At 40.5% G+C, this 21,341-nt stretch overlaps 1 protein-coding gene across 1 annotated transcript in view; it reads right to left on the bottom strand.

The window, feature by feature from the left end:
- The window catches only part of diaph2 (diaphanous-related formin 2), a 429,613-nt gene that overhangs the window by 64,791 nt on the left and 343,481 nt on the right, over positions 1-21,341 (bottom strand). The window contains exons 27-28 of the mRNA XM_034093628.2: positions 19,278-19,442; positions 11,858-11,993 (exon numbers count right to left, since the gene is read on the bottom strand). Coding sequence (XP_033949519.1) covers positions 11,858-11,993; positions 19,278-19,442 — 301 coding nt within the window. The remainder of the gene's footprint in view (positions 1-11,857; positions 11,994-19,277; positions 19,443-21,341) is intronic.

Below are 21,341 nucleotides of genomic sequence, written 5' to 3'. Positions count from 1 at the left end.
AGCAACAAACCAACTAACCTGCAATCATTGATGCAAGTGAACGAAGACAGAACAACTAAGAATAGAAACACATTCTTAATATATTTAAACAAAGCAACTCTTCACTCATACTCACACACATTTCTGTCTATATCTCATTCCTTGCCTTTCTTCCTCAAGTCCTTCCCAAGGGCTACTTATAAATGAAAGTATATGTTCCGGCTGTGTGCTGTGCTTAAAAGCAATTCCGATTAAATCAAGCTTAATTAGACCAGCTTTATCAGAACAAAACCAAAGCTGAGCCAAGTAGTGCTTATCTCAAATTGCAGCACTACACCTTAGATAACAAGCTCATTGGTTTAAAAAGGGGGAGCATGGGTTTTGTCTACTGTGGACCCAGGTGAACAACTTGCAGCTTCTATAACTGTATCAACTCCAACATCTCTAGCTATCTTCTTCTTATGTAGGCTAGCAAGGACACATGGTGTGTCTGACAGAAGGTAGAACGTGTTAAGTGGCAGGTAAACATTTATCTACAACCACCTTGGCACAATAAACTTTCTGACAGCCCCTTCTTCATGGAGACCTAGACATCACAGGGGGCACCTGAGACTTTGATGAATTTGTCCTACTTCTAGCTTAACTGTAGCACAATTCATCATTTGTAATGGCCAGGACTTGGGAGCGGTAGTAGACTGGGGTTCAGAGAGAGGAATGCAGACACAACGACCCACAATGACTAAAATGGGAAACATACTCCCAAGTCACTCCACGGTGCTCAATTAACTATGTCCTATTGGACCAGAGCTTAAACTCGAGCAGACCTTACTCGAAGCAAAAAATGGTCACAAATGAGCTTTCACACTATATGAACTTATTAATATAGTCCTATACTGTATATGCATGTAAGTGCCTTTATTTAACAAAGACAAGGGAGCCCTTAGTTGAAAAATAAATCAAACTGAATATTATTTAACTAGACTTATTCCAGTAATCCTCAGAGCAAACATTCTTTATCATTTATTGTATTGCATTGCTTTAGTAGACATGTTTGCCTCATTCCTGCAATTTAGTCTTGTCTTATTTTGAGCTGTTAAACTTAGGGCAAATATTCACCCGCTACTCATTAGCACCAGTGGTAGATTGCATGCTGGGGAATTACAGGAAAGCTAACCTTTTATTCCCAAAGATCTTTCTCAAGAGGAAAGATCCCCTTTGCTCACAGGAAATTGCTTTCTAAATGGGTTAAGATGGGCTAAGACCCAAGACATTGACAAACCCTTCCAGTGATGAAACACCTTGGTGGGCACCTCAACAGACAGCCCCGGGGTCCTTTAATGATCTTATTAAAGCTTGTGGAAGTGCTTAACATGGTTGCGGCTTTTGCACTTTTAGGTACTTTCTTAAATAGTTAAACCTTTAAGAGCCAAAATAAAGCTATGTGAAACTTTACCTCCCAGAGAGAGATGGTGTACCTATTCCATATCTTTCCCTTTGATCCATGCCAACATCCAGTCTCTCATTCACCCTCTTCTATACCTGAATATCAGGTGGTACCTTGACCCAAATGTGACAATGAGCCCTAGGGATTGGCTCACTCTGCTGTATATTTACAAGAGGTACCATCACATGTTCTAATTAGGAGGCATAACAAGAGCAATGTGCTCTCAGAAGGATTGGCATGAAAGAAAAACAGATTCGTTTTTCCCCTAATAAAAAATAAATAAAATACAGTCAAAAGGGAAGGAAATGGCTGCAATGTACCATTCATCAACCCTAGCAGCTGAACACCAAGTGGAGTGTCAACAGTTGTAAATGGAAGTATAGGAAAGGAATACGTAAATATATTGTAAGTGTGACTATCAGAGAGGAAGATGTAGAGGGTATAATGAGAGAGGAGGACATATAGGGAGAAAGACAGCGCCAGGGCGGCAGCGAGTGAGGGAAGTGAACAGGGTTTCTCCTGGTGTGCTTGGTGGAGTGGGTTATTGAGAGAGACTAGTGGAGCGAGGTAAGACACAAGGTCGTAAAACACCTTCCTGGATACTTGACGGCCTGAGCCGTGTCACGTTTAATTATTCCTAAAACATATACTGCAGTATGCACCGACAGGCACACATACCCTTTGCCTCTGCTTGTAAAACCTGCCTATACATTTGAAGTGATTCGGATGCATGTTCTGTATTTGTAAGTCTATTGGTTCGACTGTATCATTTATGGGACATCATTTTCAGCTGACGGATTAGTCTTTGACAAACAGTTAGGCGTGACGAGCGTGAGGCAGATAGAAAGTGTACTCGACTAATGTTAGATGCAAGATGACCTATACTCATGGCTGATCACGGCAAGATCGTTCAGAGGAGACAAAGGAATCCAGCCAAGTCTTTCAGAAAACCAATGCATCAGGAAGCCTCCATATACAACTTTTGAACCTCAGTCAAGTACCATTTAGGAATCAATCAAACAAGCTACATTTATGCAAAACCTGACATCTAATTTGTTTATTTATACTAATTAAAAAACAAGTACATAACTGCGAAGTAAAATTACAGCTGTTGCCTCAAAAATGTGTCAAAAGCATTTCAATCATCCAAGCAAAAAACATTGTATGTATTCGACTAAAATGCTGGGCTTTTTTTTTTAAACACCAAAGGCATGGCATTTCTATAATTATGCAGCAGTGTCAACAAAGCCTGTTCATAAATTCAATTTGCTATCTGTCATCTCCTGCATGTTGTGCAGGGGAGAAAAAACACAGTGGATCGATTGAGAACTCAATTTCTGATGGCTCGCATGCAGCCTTCGTGATTCATGGGGGAAAAGAGAGACAAATACGTTTTAGAATTCTAAAAAGCATGTGTCTGGTACGTGTGGGTTTCTAATATATCGGCAAATTATGACATCCCTTATACCACAAGTGAAAATGGTAACAACAGTGGCATGTTAATTAGATAGAGAAATAACAGTACGAGCATACAAAGTAATGACATTTGTCAAAGTCACATATTTTAATCAATCACAGCTACATACTGTATCCTCTGAATTTATTAAAGCAAAGCACTCTGATTCCTAAACAAATTAAAGTGTTTGACATAAGGAAAATCAGGGTCTCTTATCCGCTTCTTTCTACTATCCTTCCAGTAGCCAATCCCTGAGTCTAATTTGCACTGTAATGAGATCTAATGAGTGCTTACAGGCCTTGTCTTTGATGAATTAAAACCACTGGAAGAGAGGAAAACAGTAAGAGGTTAACCTCACCCCAGTCGCCCCCCATGACTCCAGCAGAGAGTATATGAGAAAGAAACATATGAATAAAGAGCAGAGGAAGACTGTTTTTGAACACATTTGAGCCCATCTGTTCCCCTACTGAGAGTCACCTGTGCAATTAACCTGGACCATTAGCGGTGAAACAAAAACCTCATGGAGGGGGGGTTGTTGCTTTATGGCCAGGCAACAAATACACATTCTTTTAATCTGGCCTCCCTCTCTCCACTCTAGCACCTGGTTTTGTGTTACTTTCACATCTGAATTCAGGCTCAGTCCTCTAGACCTACACAACCACCTGCATTACTCAATTTCCCCCTCCTCTACTCTCTCACTGTCTGGCTTTGAGGGGAGTCACCCCCCTCCCTTCACCCTGCTTACCTGCAGACCCAGGCAGACAGAGACCATTACTGCCACAGAGAGCAAAGAAAACACAAGCGCCGGAAGGACAGCAGTCCTTCCTTTGTTTTTCACTCTCTCTTTTTGATTCCATCGCCCTGCAGTCCAACCTACAAACTCTTACAAAAGCTTTGACACAATGACCCTGGAAACTTTTCAGACATGCCACTGCCTTTACATTTTGGGCGTGTGCGTGTGCATGTTTGCTAATCTACTGCAGTGAAATAGAGAGGAGGAAAAAGGGGAACGGAAGGGTAAGATGGCTAATAAAAAAGACAGATTTGCTTGCTGATTCATCTGAATTGTTTTACTCTAACAACTTGATGAGCAAACCCACTCATGTCCTCCCTAACTGAATTAGGAACGCTCCCACAACCCTCCACTCCAGGGGGAAGTGCATTGTAGCTTCTACTTTCCTATTGATATGAGCCCCTGTGTGGCGCCAGGGTCAGGGGGGGAGAGAGGGAGGGAACATTTGAAGAGGGCCGAATGTCTTGAAGATGGAAAAGGTAGGTGGGAGGTCAGAGGTGAATTGTGTTTGACATGCATGAAGTAAATATAAGTATTGGAGGTAGGCTGGCCTGGTCACTGTAGGCCTGATCCCGTACCCTGGAAGAAAGAGAGCTATCCCCACTGCGAGAGACTCGGGAAAACGCAGAGAGAAGTTGGATGTCGACAAGGGAGAGATGAAAGTGGATTAGCCGCCGTGGCGATTTGCATTCTGTGGTGGAACGAAGGCCCCTGCGATGCCCCGAATAGCTGGATGCATGAATAAGTAAACAAACAAAAACAAAAATAAACCCTCCATCTGGATGGATACTGCCAGGACCCAAGTGGGAAACAGTAGGGAGGGGAAGTTGAGAGATGGGGGTGCTTGCAACTTAGCAGTCACCACTCTTTGCTTCCTCTGCTGTAATTTACTTGTACTGCCCCGCCAGTAACCATATTGCTATTGCTATCTATCCACTGCTTCTGGCTAGTTTGCCCAGTAACACCACCAACACACAGGCGAGAGCTCCGACCGAGCAGTGACAGATGTTAAGATGACACACTTTCTCCAGGCCACAGAGGGTCAACATGTCAGGGTGCCATCAGGGCCACAAGACCCTGTCCTCACAGCGGAGTGGACCACGACTGATGCTTGTCTATAGTCTGGCTACAGCTATTTTTAACTGCAACATGGTAGACCCTGAATTATATGTATTTTCACTGTGGTCACAAATCAGGGGATAAACAATGATGGGTCTGCTCACTGTTATCTGATCTAAATGCTTGTGTGGATATTGCTATGTTTAGCAGTAGTGTAGTACCTCTGCTTGTAAGAAACACTCTTTAAAAAAATAAATGAGACAATTCCAGTGAACATGTGTGTAGTTTGCATTTAAGGTTTTACTTTCATTCTGGTTTCCTGATGATGAGGTTCTTCAGTGTACATGTATGCTACCACAGTGTATGTTTACTATAACTGGGAGGTATATTGCAATCTGAACACGTTCTGCTGCTAATTCACATTCAAATGTGTTTACATGCTCAGCATTAGAAGGCTTTGTAATGATACAGCAACAGGAAGTGCAACTGTAATCCTCTATTTTAGTGACTGTGTGTGACTCGTCTACTTAAGGACCGTTTATGTGCTTTTCTTTCAACGGATTGGCTTACATATTGCAGGGGAAGTATGTCAAAGAAGATGAGGTGAAATAGGGCCGGTAAGATCAAGAGGTGCAGGTGACAGCAGTTTGGGTGAACCTCAAACCTTTTATCACCTTTCACACTGCTGCTCTGACATATGGATGGAAACTACTGCCATGGCAACATCACAAGGTCTTATCACAGTCACATATGGCAGGGCATAGTAACTGTACAGACATTAGCATATGGAAGTGTTCATACAAGGGTCACTTATATGGATTTTTTTAAATAAAAGGGATGTAAAAGTGGCTTTGGAACGTGGATGCTATACACATTTTGGGTTTCATCCATCCAGGGCAGTGTCTATTACCTATTTTACACAAGTGCACACATGGATAGTGGATGAAGAGATTTGGAATCGAGATCAAGTTAACTTCTGAACCAAACCACACGTGGGCTGTTTGCATCAGTTCAAGGCGGTGCTGTCTGGGGAAGCTAAATGGATTTGACAATAGGATTTGATTGCCTTTGTAGTGAGGGTAATTAGGTTTGATTGACTGTAAAGTGACTGGTGAGGTCCAGATCTGGAAGTGGAAATGATCAGACACTTTAACTACCCACAAATTAATGAGATTCAACTGTGCCTGAGCTGAGCAAGGAGAACAATTAACTAAAGGAAAGGGATAAGACACATGCAGATGGTAGGATGAGTATAGTGAGTGTGAGATGCAGACATAGACACGCATAGTGGAATGAGAAAGAGAAAACAGGAAAGGCAGAGATATCCGATGCATGTCTCACTTCCTTGATTGTGACCTTAACTTAATTGAGTTAAAGATAAAAGATAAAAGTGATTAAAAGCTTTAAGGTGCAATTGAATTGGTGTTCTTTGTCTTTATCTCGATACAAGAGAGCGTGCCACACGATTTAAAATAACAAAAGACATAGAGGCATAAGGCAGGCGGACAAACGTGGGCGATACTTTTCCCTGGTCTTGTCTTTAATTGCTAATGAAGTATTGTATGTATCCTATCATTTTCAAGGGCTTCCTTTAAAGCCAGGCTCGTTTTCCTCATGCTGACAGTTGTTTGTAGACATGCATTGGTAATCTTATCATTTGGGGTGTTTTATTGTAATACCTTCATTCACAACACGTCATTCAACCGGATGTGTTTCATTATTTTCATTTTCATTTTGTTGATTATTCTCTTTTTCTACAGGTTTCTAGTCATGCTGCCTGCTCCTATGGGTCTTATTTGAGATGCAGTCAGCCATATTCTGTACGCCATCATTGCTTGAGGCAGATTCAGATTTCAACTCGAGATATAGCACAATCTAATACACTGTTATTTATTAGAATGGGTGTACGACAGCAGATAATCCTGGTGCCCTTGTTCATGTCTTCCGAGGTAATGAAGGAATTCACCGATCTATACTCGGTAGTTCCAGAGCATCTTGCACATCCTGCACTCCGGATAGACTCAAATGCAAGGACAAAGACAAAAGCAATTTGCTCAGAGTTTGGCATTCCACTGCTGTAACATCCATATGCAGATGTTGTGAGAAATCCTTCATCTTTATAACTCATCAGATATTACAATTATATACCCAGAGATGGCCGCCATCTCGTGACAAAGAAATGACACTTTAGGGAATAAACAGGGAGCGCGTTTCAAGGCATAGTGCCATAAATCATCATTACATTCTGGAAAGGTCTGTCCTTCATCTGTTCGTTATATTCTGTAGCAAACATGAAGGTCAGCTTTAGCTTTCTAACATTCATTTCCCAAGCTAAGCTGAGGAATGGTGAGTCTTATAAGGCATTTTTCTTTTATCTACTTAGGTTTCTGACCTTCACGTCTCAGTACGGCTATCTCCCCCGGTGATATTGTTTGCCATGTCGGCTGTGCTGTGGAGACACTATGCAAACTTATATAGCTAACCTGTTCACCCCAACACTGGCTGTCAGCGCGTGTCAATGATCGCCTAGCTGGTATGGCTCAGACGCAGGTATGCACTGGCCATCCGGCAGCTGTCAGTGTCACACAAAGCCATCAATCCACATCTCTGCCACTGTCATTGCTGACAGGGCATCGCCGGCCACAGACAGCTGCATAGAAATATGCCAATTTAGCTTAGCATGCCCAACTAATAGACACTTGAATTAAAGTGCTGCACAAGTTACTCGCAATTTTTTTCAGGGAAATGCACCAACAGGAATACACTATGATGAGGCAATACTAACTATAAATTAAAAACAAGTGATCCATCAGCCAATTAGATTACAAAAGGTGAACAATATATTTTGCATTTGTGGGGTCTTCAATGTGTATTATCTGACAAATGCTACATGTGAATCTTCTTGATTCAACATGTCCAAGTGTGGCTATATATACATAACATTGATCGTACTGGCACTGCAGTCAAAGCCTACACTAACTTGGTTTGCATGTATTTAGTAAAGTCAATGCCTTTTTCTTTTATAGGGGAGCCCACTTTTATTTATGTAAACAAACACTTGCTCATCTTGTGTGAAAGGTTGACAAGGAGGGTGCATAAATAGAAGCTGCAGGCCCATCATTGTCAACATGCCAACCGCTCTCTGCAGAGAATCACAGAGACCTCCTTCTAGCAGGCCTTCTTGCTGAACGGGAAATATGCCCAGACGACAATCACTTGCTAAAAAAAGGTTTTTTGGAGAAGGAAGGAGGATGCAACTGCAACTGAAACAAATTATTTAAATCAAAAATAAAACCCAATGTATTGATTCAGTTAAAATGACAAGGAACCATTCACTGCCAGCTGGTTCTTAAATTATTTGACGTTTTTAACGGAGTGATTGAGTATGAGGTACACACAGCTTCCAGCTGTTGCGTAAACTAAGACAATCACATTTATGATGATGATGATATTGTGTTCAATAGTTTCGTAATATTAACATAAACACGTTGACAGAACCGACAGATTCTTCCACTATAATATTCTCAGAGAACAACCTAATGAACGGTTCTGCTGCTGTCTGCAAGCTGTTGCAAAAATTTATTGACGCAGCTGAGAGGGCTCCAAGTTATATAGAAAACATATATATCACTCTGCGGGGAAAACTTAATCATGAAACTACATTTGTTTTAGGGTGTTAATTGATAATTGTATTTATATTTACATAGTTGTTTCAAAAGTGTTTTTTCCAATCAAGTAAGTGAGAACATACATGTTGTTAAGAACATTATTTCTTCTAATATTACATGAGAGCAGTTCGATTACAATTCTTGCATGCAGTGAAGTAAGATGGTGGACATTTGGGGCAACCATAAAGGGTGTTGTAAAACGTGCAGGCTGCTGTACAACCAATATGCTTTTACTCTTGATATTCCTCAGGTTGGCTATAACAATGTTTTGTAGAGGTTCATATGGTAGAGGCTCTAACACCTACTGCTACAACTATTGACTTAGTGAAAACCATACTGTATGAAGTAAGTCTAAGAAAAGTTCACAGTGAACACGTTAAACACAAAGTTATACAATATTCCTCTTGGGTACCTAGGGGAAATGCCTGGCCTGAATAACATGTTGAAATAACTTTTTTTGTCCTGGTGGTTTGTTTATTTCTATGTGCCTTATGCCAAGCTGCATTGAGCTCAAAGCATGTGGGCTTTCCGGCTCTGTTCTAAGCTTAGTGGATTTGACTGGGATACACAGTTGACATGTGGGGGCAGACACTTGCCCCAGACGGGAGCACTGACCCCCGTGATGCCAGCCGAGCAGGCGGCCAGAGGGCCTGCATCTCCTCGCCTTGGAGAAAAAAAAGTCCAGATGCTTTACCATGCTCCGGCTTTTGACACACTGTGCATGCTGCTTGTGACATTATTTCATATGCCGCAGTAAAAGAATAACATTACTTTGGATTTATTCTACAATGTTTAACAATGATTTCCAGTGAGGTAAAGTGATTGCGTAAATGTGGAACATCTGGTCAGTTCAAGAGAATATGGGAATCCACTTAGAGAAAATTAAAACAAATGGGGTGACAGGGTAATGATTTCATAAGCTATTTCCTACATTAGGATTTCTAATACTTCACAAGGAAAACACGTTTAGCTCGGCACTTGTCTCAGCTATCAATCATGCTGGTTGAAGAGGAGCAACATATACCCTCTGCAATGCACTTGCATAGGGTATATTATCAAGTTGTATCAACTGGGAAATGGCAGGAAAAAAATCTGAAAACAAAAAAAATCTGTTTCCTAAAAGCATTTGTCTGCGTCCCCTCCCCCAATCTGGTGTCATCCTGACAGAAACTAAATGAATTGAACTCTCATTAAATATGCATTTCTTTGTTAATCATTTTCAAGCGAAGAGGATTAGGTCGCAATTTGTGAAATGACATCAAATCTATCGCTTCTCAAAAATAGCCTCTTGAAATTGCATTAAACACAATAGTATTATCCATCAAACTGTTTTTAAAGCTCTTTAAAGCATTAAGATAAGTACATCAGTAAATCCATTAAAGAGATATTGACCTGTAAATACTTCTCTTAATACAATGGCAATATGTTTACTCCATCTGTTAATGCAAATGGGTTTGTAAACATAAAGAATGTGCTATATTCAGGTCAGCAGACCTACTTATCTATGTATGCGTGTGTCCGTCTGTCTCCCTGTCTGTCTGAAGACTCAAAGTAATGAACACAAGAGGAGGTATATGAGACTGTAGATGTATTTCAGAGCATGAATTAGCCTTTCAACCTTACAAATGCAACATTAATGTGGACATGTTTGGCCATGATTACATAATGGTAAGATGAATTAAAAAAGCCTCTTTGTGCCGAACACTACCTTATTTTCATCAACCTTCACAGAAAACACGGCTGATGCTCGGCATGAAATATTGACGTGAAAGGGGGGACTCAAAAATATATAAAGCACACATTGAATATTAGAACAGAATGGGAGAAAAGAGACTCTCAAGCCAAGGCTGTCAACTGGAGAGGAGTAGAGGCAGAGAAAAGAAAAATGTGCAACAGGAAAACACTGCATATCGTGCTATATGTGTTGCTACTAAACAGCTTGAAGAGAAACTGAGAGAGAACACAAGAGCTGCTGTAACCTCCAACCTGCTTCTGGCTCAGATTCCCATTCACATAATCCATTTCAAAAGCTTGATTGTCCTTTCTCTGATTGCTTTGCACATACAAACGAGTTAGTACAAAATGAACTATTCAAGGTTTAATGAAAATGTGTAGTCAGTGCAGGTAAGAACCTTGGAAGGGGGAACAAGCAGCCTCGGTTTAGCATATATTGAATTTGAATGTTTCATAACTGCCAAGGTCATTGTGCGACAGTCCAACGAGCTAGGTGTTGGTGTGGAGGACAATCCCCACTACCTCCAAGGCTGCAGGCAAAGTTGCCCATGTCATCCTCATGTTTTATTCATGAAAGTCATATTATGGCATTCAGAAACTGAGATCAAGATTTGCTCTGGCAGAAATATTTAATATCATACCTACTTCTCTATCCTTCTCCATCTGGTTAGCCAGCATGAGAGAGAGGGGTAGACAGACTCCTCCAGCTCAGCCATGTTGGATTATTAAAAGTGAAGCTTTCAAAGAGGTCACTGCTCAGGGAAAAAAAAAAGTCTAGCATGCATCAATTATCTTGGAGAGTTTGTGGCATACTGAAGACTGTCTTGTCATATTTCCCAATGTGCCTGAGCTAGAGGGAGGTTCTTGGCTGGCGCTGACATTTAGAAGCTGGTGAATTGTGGAAATATCAGTCTGTTTGTCAGAAAAAGGACAAAATACCACACTGACTACTTGCAAAGCCCCTTCAGGCTTGACATTCCTTCTCAATGTCATTGGCATAACCAGACATAGGCATCCTGCTCTGTCGCCCTAATTTTTCATGTCGGAACAATGGCAACTTACACTGATCAATAAACAGTTTTACTGGCAGTGCTGAAGGACAATAGAGTAATTCAAATGATTCACAACCATAAATATAGCCCGCTGCCCGCAAATAGTCACAGACTGGAGGAATGATCTTTTTTCTGTGGTGTTGCTTGTACATGACCAGTGATAAATAACAACAGGATGATGGTGTTCTAGAGGTTTTTGGAGCCGCTGTTAGAAGTCAACCACAGCTTCCCGTCTTTATGTGTGATCTACATGTTGCGTGCCACAACTGCAAAATATATAAGGGTCCAAACTCTTTGTAATTATAAATGTCTACCTTTCGAAACTGTTACTAATACTGAATTATAACACTCTTTCTTGACATGTGTTATCCATTTGGATATATATGTGCATCTTACTGCAGAGTCTATGTGACCATGGAAAAAAACAAGCTAAAAGTAGCATAATCTGTCTATTGTTTGTGAGCATTGCTATGGGAGTAAGTATAAGGAATCTTCACGGCTGCAAAAGACGACTCCCCCCACTCCTACACATTATTCTCTTCCTTCAGAGTTCAAGTCTGTGTGAAGCACAATTCCATAAAACCCCCTCTTCGATCCTCCTGTTCTCCTCGTCCTAACTCCCCACCTGCCTCCCCGTCTCCCTCTGTGGTGGCGCGGGGAGAAGTGGCATACCTTTGTTCATGTCAATCAGCTGCTTCTTCTTGTGCTGGCGCTCCTGCTTCTCCCGCTCTGCTTTCTCCTTCGCCAGCTTGGCTCTCTTGATCTTCTCCTCCATCTCCTTCTTCTTGTGGTTCTCCTTCATTGCTTCCTGATAACACACACACACACACACACACACACACACACACACACACACACACACACACACACACACACACACACACACACACACACACACACACACACACACACACACACACACACACACACACACACACACACACACACACACACACACACACACACACACACACACACACACACACACACACACACACACACACACACAGCCATATATATCAGCTTCTTGCCTCTGCTACCATCAGTTTCTTTGTGTTTGTGTTACTGTATAGTGTTCAAACCAGCAGCATCTCATCAGTAGTATTTCTTTTTTCTTTCTAGTCTGAGATAAGCTTCTGGAATAAACAACATATCATGCCTTGTGTCTGGGCTTTTTAATACGAGTGTATTTGTCTGTAAGCCTTGTGCACTACTTTACATATTTCCAATCACTCACGGGGCATTTTTGTTGTCAAGAAAACATCAAAATATGCTTCTAAAAAAAGCAAGAAGATAATCACACATATGTAGCATGCTGGAATGGGATGCATGGGATATTTCCTTTGACAATATTGAGGAGAAAATAAAAGTGCAGCAGCAATGTGCCAGACTCTGAGGATGGAGACAGAGATATCACCCTCCTCCTCCTCCTCCTGCTCCTCCTCCTTCGTGACGGCCAAAATGTCAGGAAGGAGTCCGAGAAAGAGAGATAATCAACGCTACGGATTCAGCCTTTACAAATGTGTCAGTTTGTTTTTGTGCCAACAGAGAGTAAGATGGTACCATGTGACCTTTGCGGACAACACAATGTTCTCTCATCCCAGGCCTCTAGCAGGGCCTTTGACAGGACCCATCATAGGTACTGGTGTTTGTGTATAAACGTGTCAGTGTATCCGTGTGCATGCAAATCCACTGTGTGCCTATCCTGTCCATTGGGATCTCAGTGATTCTGCTCATATGTGGTGCTCCATCTAATGTATGCATATGTGTAAGTGTGTGTGTCAGTAAGTGAAGGCATGGCCCTGTCGTTGCACTGATATAATAAGTGGCGACAGTACGCCCCCCCCCCATCTAATGCCCCCGTGGTCCTGATGTGTGTGTCGTGTTGGCAGCTAAGACAGAGGGATTACAGGGATTGTGGGGAAGGAACGAGGAAAGAGCAGCTCATGATGCCAGTCAATAGCAGAGCTTTGCTCCATGTCCAAGGACACGAGCCCTCATTGTCACTGTCTCCTTGTTGGATGACAAGGGCAATGACAGAGAGAGGGAGAGAGTGTGCTTTTGTATTATGTGCATTATACAAGAATAAGATATGTTTTGCTTTGTCAGCTGCTTCCAAGTCGATGAACACTCAAAAATCAACCTACATGTTATCACTTCATCGCGGCTGTGTAAATGATACAGTCACGCTCTATAAGGGCTATTGACTGTGTGCACTTTGCTGCTGTTTTGAATTAGAGAGGATGATGGAGAGATGTGCTGCATATTCAGTAATGCAACAGTTAACAAGTGCATTCTGTTTAAGTGATGGGCAGCACTGCCAGCACAAATCAAATAGATTTCTGTCTTCATTCGTTGACAGGACAATTCATTTTGGAGAAATATCATATCACTGCATAAATCAACGTGTACAGCATAAATTGGCAGATAAATTATGCAGATTACAAATAAAATCCTGCTGGCAAAACTTATTTTAAACAAACAACTAATTCTGACTGTAAACATGATTATGCAACGCAATTATGTTGCTCTAATCACACAGCACCACTAATTGCCATAGTAACAAATATGTTTTCACAGATTTGTTCCCTCCACCATTCTCTTTGACGGCCTCCATTTTGCCGCTGGCAACAACTGATTCTATCAGGTCTCATTTTCTTGCAGACTCTGTATATTGTAGGAGGATAAACAATGCTCATGGGATGTGTGAGAAGTAAACACATATGGTTCGTCTCAAATCTGCTCAAATATTCTACATGAATGTTGACAAATATATTTACAAAAAAATCCATGCAATTTGATTTTGTCTTGGTGTGCTTTTATCTACTCAAGATCAAAGAACAATACTTATACAAAATACAATATGATTTCAGGTGACCATGGAAACAAGTTATTTGTAGCTTTAACAATGAGTCATCCGTCCCCCTTTGAAGATAATCACTACAGTCATAGTGCCAACCAATAAGAGCATCATATTTTTTCAAATGCAAACACTCTACAACATAAGATCTTTGAATTGAGGTAAACAGTATATACGTGCATACAACACAATCGTCCCACTGATACCTGGGTCTAAATAATATTTATATTCACAAATCTGAGTGTGGAGGTTAATTTATTATTAAACCTGAGGATCACTGACTAGCTATCTATATACATTTTTCATTTCTCTCAATTGTTAAGAAAAGGAGAAAAATATTGCCAGTATGAAAAAAAAGAGAAACATTCCTTGGTGTGTGTGAGCTAAGCCTCCATTAACGCTGATAGCTCTGTAAGCACTGCATCTGTGGCCATTTCTTTATAGCCACTTCAATATTCGCTTGTGGCTCTGAATATCGCATGTAGCTCCTTTAACACCAGGTGGGGTTGTCAACAACACTATAGAGGCAGCACTTTCAGCCTATATGAGCCGGAAAACCTGTCCATCTGAAACACACCAGAGGCCATATGTGTGACATACACTCTCTTCCTCTTAGGGCCTCTGGTGTGTTTCAGATGCACATTATGAATGCTGCTCTCTCTCGAACTGGCGTGAAAACTGAATGGTCTGCAACCCACAGGTCCAATCTGAAGCATTTTCCCTTTGCAGGTCTGTTCTTTCAATAATTCATGAATGTGTTTTTTGTTCTTCCTTGACCCTGCACAACACAATACATCCCCCACAGCATGGCTCCCCTCCATGCATACAAGTTTGCCAGTCTAATGATGGAGCAATGAGTATTTCCAACTGCTCAGTTGCACCAGTGATCTCACGCAGAGAGTGTCACTGCTATATCTCATTTGAATTTTACTAACACTACAGCGCCGGGCTTTAGGCAGCAAATGTGTTTATTAGCCATCTGTTACACTGTGTGCCAGGATGTGAGGGGAAATGGCTTCAAGAAGTTATGGGTTACAGATTGTGAGACTTCTGCTCTGCGGTATAGATGTATTCCCATATTGATAGCTGACCTCCAAAATCTGCTGCGATGATTTGTGAGTGCTTGTATAGTTGAAAAGAAAAGAGGAAAACTGACAGTGATTTAGCAAGAAGGTGGGCCGAGTGGCTCTGCTGGAGCATCATCTTCAGCATGATTATGATAATTGGTCATATTGTGAAGGAATTAGCAAGCTTTAGAAATATGAAATGGGCTCCGAAGTGGACGGATACAGAAACAAATTATCATTCTAATCTCATACAGTAGATGCTCTATCTTGCTTCTTTGGGAACCCGGTCTGGGTCTTTTTGGTCTTATTCGAAAGTCACTCAAGGAAGAATGTTAGCTCATCCCAGTCCATCTGCTGTGCTTTCATAACTCATTAATGGAAAAAAATCCTCACCCCCTCTGCTCCTGGTCAGGATTACACATGCAGACCCTACGATTGCATTTCACTCAGACTCTATTTCAGAATATGGCAGCAGCATTAAATTAGCAAATTGTTGGACTCTTCCAATACTGACTCCATGTGCTGAAATCAAATAATATTTCATTGGTCGCAGACAAAAAAAGAGAATTGGACAGTATTGAGGGAGAGTAAGAGAATGAAACAGAAGGAAAGTAGAGTTAATGGAATCTCTTATCAGTTACATTCAGTTCTGTGAGGACTGTCTGTCAATGCGTTTACTCAAATGCCTCATGTCGGTCGGGTGCATTAAGCCTTAGCTTTTTAGTAAAAGCAATTTAGGGTGACTGTATAGCAATGGAATTCTTTAATACTCAGATGCTTTGTGCTGTGAATGCATTTCACAGGGCAATGCAACAAAGACAGCAGTTAGCAAATATGTTCTGTCTGAGTCAAACAACTCAATGTCTCAATATTGAAATGAAAGTCGGAGGCACACCAGGCATATCAAGAAGTTAAATTCAGTGCTCTTAAATTATTAGCTGCCAAGAAGTTATTAGATGTGCCATTTGCAACAAATCAGTACTGATTGATGTAGGTCGACTTTGTCAAAGATAAATAACTAGCAGACATATCCCTACAATCCCTTTGCTGACAAGAAAAACACAGGAGAATGCTAAAAAATAGCTAGCGTAGTTATTTTCACAGGGTAGGAAAATATTAATAAAAACACATGTTAATAGACAACCATTGATTCCTTGTGCTCTGCAAGCAGATGGGATTAGCCTTTCTGTCAGCAGAGCTGAGGAGCCAACAACTATAAATAATATCTGAAGAATATGGTGATTAAAGGATTGTTTTTATATGAATACATTAACTTAAAACCATCCCCCCTATTTCAACCACACCACAACACTTTATCCCACTCAGTTCCCTCCCCTTATCCATAGCAGGAAAGTTTAAATCAGTAATAAAATATTCATATGCAGCTATTTGCTTGAGAGAATAATTTATTTTCTTGGGAAGATGCCTCTTTTTGTGCAACTCTGGAATCCTTGAGGGATGGTTGTGTTGTGAGTTGGTGCACTTTGATCAGTGGGAATGAAAAGTTGGTTTCAGATGGGGATCAGAGCAAAGAGAGGAGAAGGATTCAGACAAGGGGACCTTGCCATTCACGTTAATAGATTGTGAATACTGAGAGCATGCCTTGTGGACACCATGTCATCATCCTGACACCGGGATCTTTGGGGCGGTGCCAGGAGGGAGGCATGCACTGCAGAAGGTGGAAAAGCAAAGGCATTTGAATAAATGTTTAACAACCTTGCCTATTCAGGGAATAAAGAGCACTTGGTTTGTTCTGAGATGATGTAGTGTTTATCTTGTCATTAATATTACCTATTTAAAAACTAAACTGCTTCGGTGTACAGTATGTGCTTTATTCACCGCCCTATGTAACCCCATATATACATATTTATATAACACTGGCAAGAAGCAGAAATATTTTTTTTTAGATTGACTTTTTTCTACTTTAGGACTTTAAATCTTTACCTTCTCTCTCGACTCATTACCTACCAATACAATCCAGCAAGTCCTGCAGTGGACAGTTGCTCACACACACAAGCAGCTGAGAGCTAATGACACTATGTTAAACAGGTTATGAGGCTTGCCCAAGACTTTAAATAGCTCTATCAGCTTTATCAGCAATACACTGGAATTATAATTTATCATAGTCTGAGGTACTTTCAAATCATATCTTTTATCTGTTGTATAACTTTGTCTTTCTCTTACAGCTCCCAAATTGGTACTAGATCTCACTAAGTACTTTATCAGCACTAGTAGGGAAGAGAAAATGTTCACAAGTGTCTATACTCTGAAGCAGAATGATGTTCTGTTTAAACTTCTGAAACAGGTTTAGACATCAGTATGCTCAGGACAATGCCATTAAGCTATGCTGTTTCCCTGTTGGTCTACAGCTCAGTAGTACTGGACGGTGAACAAAGGATGTATGTGAGCTTATACCCATACTATGTATATCATCATTTAATACATGTTTTACTTCTGTATTCACATAATGTGCTTTTAAAACAAAGTGTCTTGTTAATTATATTTTATGAATATTGCTTCATATGACAAATTGAATAAAATAAAGAACACTCACCTGAAACACAAATATTAGCAAAAGAAAAAGGTAACAATTTACTTTAAGCCACCGTTAACTAAAGCACATTAAAGCGGTTCATACTTTATAACACAATGTAAATACATTTGAAGAGTTTATTAATAAAAAGTATTTTCCAGCAAATTGAAGTTCCTCAAAACATAATTCATCATTAGAGAGGAATTGTTCTGCTTGTAACGACTATAAACGATACATTGGGGGACTTTAATGGAAAATACCTACTGTATATTCATTACCTACCAGACTACTATGGCATTGAAGAAAGCAAGATCAAATAAAAACCTCTGACAAAAAAAGATATGTGATATCTAAAAAGAAAAATCTTTCGAGCCACAGTGGCATTATGACCTACTAAAATATGACATATAGAAGGAAATCACTCAGCAGGGGAGCACATGCACATTCTTTCAGAGAAAAGTGCAAGGACTTAAAATACAATTGAAAAGGATGTCAAGGGAATATACAAATCAAAATAGGTGGCCAGAAAATATGCTGCACACAAGAAAACCTTGATATGAGGAAAGCAGAGTCATCTCCAGAACTGAAAGTAGAAGTAGATTGCCTCAAAGGCACAACTCTAAGTGGAATATGAGATGACTGTAAGGCAATGTTTCTATCCTTGCTGTTCACTCCCAGATTACAGCTGTATAATGTCCTCTGTGTCTCTGGAGCAGATCTGTCATAACACAGGCCTGCAAGGGCTGGCCACTGACACACTATGAAGACAATGCGTTTTCCGTTTTAAAAAGGATCTTTCACTTTCGGTTGTGGTCTAAAACTATGGTCAATATTAAGGATAAACATATAGAGTCTTCTGAGATGAGTGTGTGCCTTCACCTCAACTAAATGTTAAAAACAGATGTCTGGAGTTACTGGCTATGGCTAAATAATAGCCAACATAATAAATCAAAAACATACCCTTTTATATAAATATGCCCAACCAGCCCCCCAGTAAGAGGCTGCATGTAATCTGTATCTCCCAAGGCTCATTTGTTTTAAATGTATACTGTTCCTATGCTGCCTGGTGCATACAGCTTGATATGTGGTTGTAATGAGCGACATGATGTGATACAGATCGGTCAGGTTCAGTTTGTAAGCTCCTAAGTGATACCAAATAAGAGGTAATCAGCCCATGCATGTTAAATATGTATGTTTTGTAGAAATGTTCTCAACCATATGAATCATATCATGCTACAATTATATTATAAAGAGTTCAACATCTAACTAGAGACATTTTTCTTTCTTCAGCTGTCAGTTTTGTATTCTCGTAAATTAGTCATTTGTATGCATGCAATCCTGCTGAGAATATGAGTTCCATCCATAAGAGTAACACTGTAATGTTTTCTCCATCGGTTAAGACCTACTGAAAGTCTGATGCGGGCATATTTAACACACACATTCTGTTCACATTTCACTGACATCCAATATGTGTGAGCAAGTGAAAGTGCAACATAATGTGCAAGTGTGGGTGGGGGCTTCTGTCAGTCTGAATGTGTCTACTTTGAAGGAACCGTCAAGATTAGTCCAAGTCTAATCTTGACGGTTCCATAAAGTGTATGTCCATATGCACAAACCATAAAGCATACTCACCAAGAAGAGCAGGCGGAAGTTGGAGAGCTGTCCGAAGAAATCCTCTACACTGACTGAATGGGGGTCAAAGGCCAAAAAACTGCCTATATTCTCGTAGAGCTTTTGCATGTTCTTGTGCATCGTTGACAGTTTTTCATACTGCTCCCTTGAATGCTTGGAGAAGCCGTGAGAAAACAGGGTTAAGGAAAAATGGAGTTCAACATCAAACACAGACTGAGTATATTCAAAGGCACTATAATCATCAATATAATGACACCCACCAATATGTTCATCCATGACAAAACAGGCCATTGTAAGAAATGATCACTTCAGAGGCTTTAGACTACAGCATTCAAAAGCCCACCTATGTCAAGGTCAACAAAACACTGGATAAAGAAGGGTCAGAGACAATTTAATGTGCCATTACAATAACCTGTCCAACTCACTCTGGAGTCAATGGCATGGTGAGCTAATAGCTGCAGCCCTGGAGTAATGGAAAGGTGTTTTGTAGTCAGCAGCATGACACAGATGGTTGCTGGAAAAGCTGATTGCAGTCATTGTTCTATTGTTTCTCCCAACAACAGTGGGGTCAGGTTGTTTTGAACCTCACAGCTCACGTCGCACTGTGTAATTTACTGAACAGGCGAGCACTTTTCTCCTGGTGAATGGCTATTGACAGCCGACATCAGTTAAGCATTATCACAGCAGCCACTGCCCTCATGGAGACTGCACTTGGACACTCTAAGACTACACAACTTTGCACAACATACACACACACATAATATATATTGTATATAAACTAACATATAAACACATGCCTGCACATGCTCACAAAGGCAGACAAAAAATAAATAACTACCATTATTTTAAACTGTGTGTGTGTTTTAAATAATATTAATGGTTATACTTAAGTGTCTTTAGCTATTACATTTATATTTTCTATAATAGCTCAAAGCTTATGACTATGATTTTTTAAATGTGTTTTTTTTTGTTTTATTTGTATAGGGCTAGGCATCTGTTCCATTGGTCACCAAACATGGTACTTAAAGGTGGGGTAGGTACTTTTGAAGAAACCAGCTCGAGTGCGCTATAATTTGAAAATACACAGCCGGAAAAGATCTGCCACTTCCTTACAGAGCCCCTCCTCCAACACACACGAACGCGCACATGACCAATAATGAGGGCACGAGATAAGTTTGTGCACAGGTGGAAGGCTGACAGGCAGGTAGGCCATCCAGTTATTTTAGCCGGGCCGGCTCAAATGATTGGTCGTGCTTTTACAGGACTACGGCTTCCACAGATGACATTTTCTCATGGATGTTTTGTCAAAGCACTTCAGATATTCATTGCTATCGGGATGTTAAGAGCATTCCATGGAATATAACAAAAAGTGTATCTCGAGCCGGTTTCTCAAACTTACCTACCCCACCTTTAAAGGTAAGTGCTGAGATCTCACAACGTGGCAACAGTCCCTAAATAGGCCAACATGAATGAGCAGTCAGGTGATCAGAAAGATGAAAAATCATGTTGTGCCAGATTACTCTATTAGCTATTCCTCGTTGAACAGAAAAAATGGTGAGCTTGCACCACTTTGTCAAAGTTGACATTCAATGTACCTTCCTATGAGAGCGTTTACAACCTTTCTGATAAAATAGCCGATCATGGATGGATGTATGGACCTTTGGTTTTAGAGAGAATACTTCTATGTTTCCTGATGTAACAAGCTAATACATGTAATACTCTCAATAAAACCAAAACTTAATAGTTCAGCTTATGACTCGATATCATTGTTTTTTAGACAGTTTGGGCACCATTTCATTTCACAGTAAATGTCCATAAATCCTGAATATCCTATAATACTTGATATCTCTATTCAGTTTAAGTGTTGATAAAAAAGGCTTTTAATACATATATAAACATTGATCTTTGAAGGGTCTGTGAAGAGACAAGCATGATTCAATTGTGCATCTGAATGTGTTGCTAACATATTAAGGCAGCTGCCTCTTGCTCACAGCATCACAGGTACAAATAGACACAATACGTGGCATATGCAGTCGCCTTGGCAACATACACAAGCTGGTGGTA

This window comes from Pseudochaenichthys georgianus, chromosome 10 (genome assembly GCF_902827115.2).
Source record: "Pseudochaenichthys georgianus chromosome 10, fPseGeo1.2, whole genome shotgun sequence".
Classification (NCBI taxonomy): Eukaryota; Metazoa; Chordata; class Actinopteri; order Perciformes; family Channichthyidae; genus Pseudochaenichthys; species Pseudochaenichthys georgianus.
The sequence above is the reverse complement of the archived record's forward strand: the minus strand, read 5'-3'. Positions and strand labels throughout refer to the sequence as shown.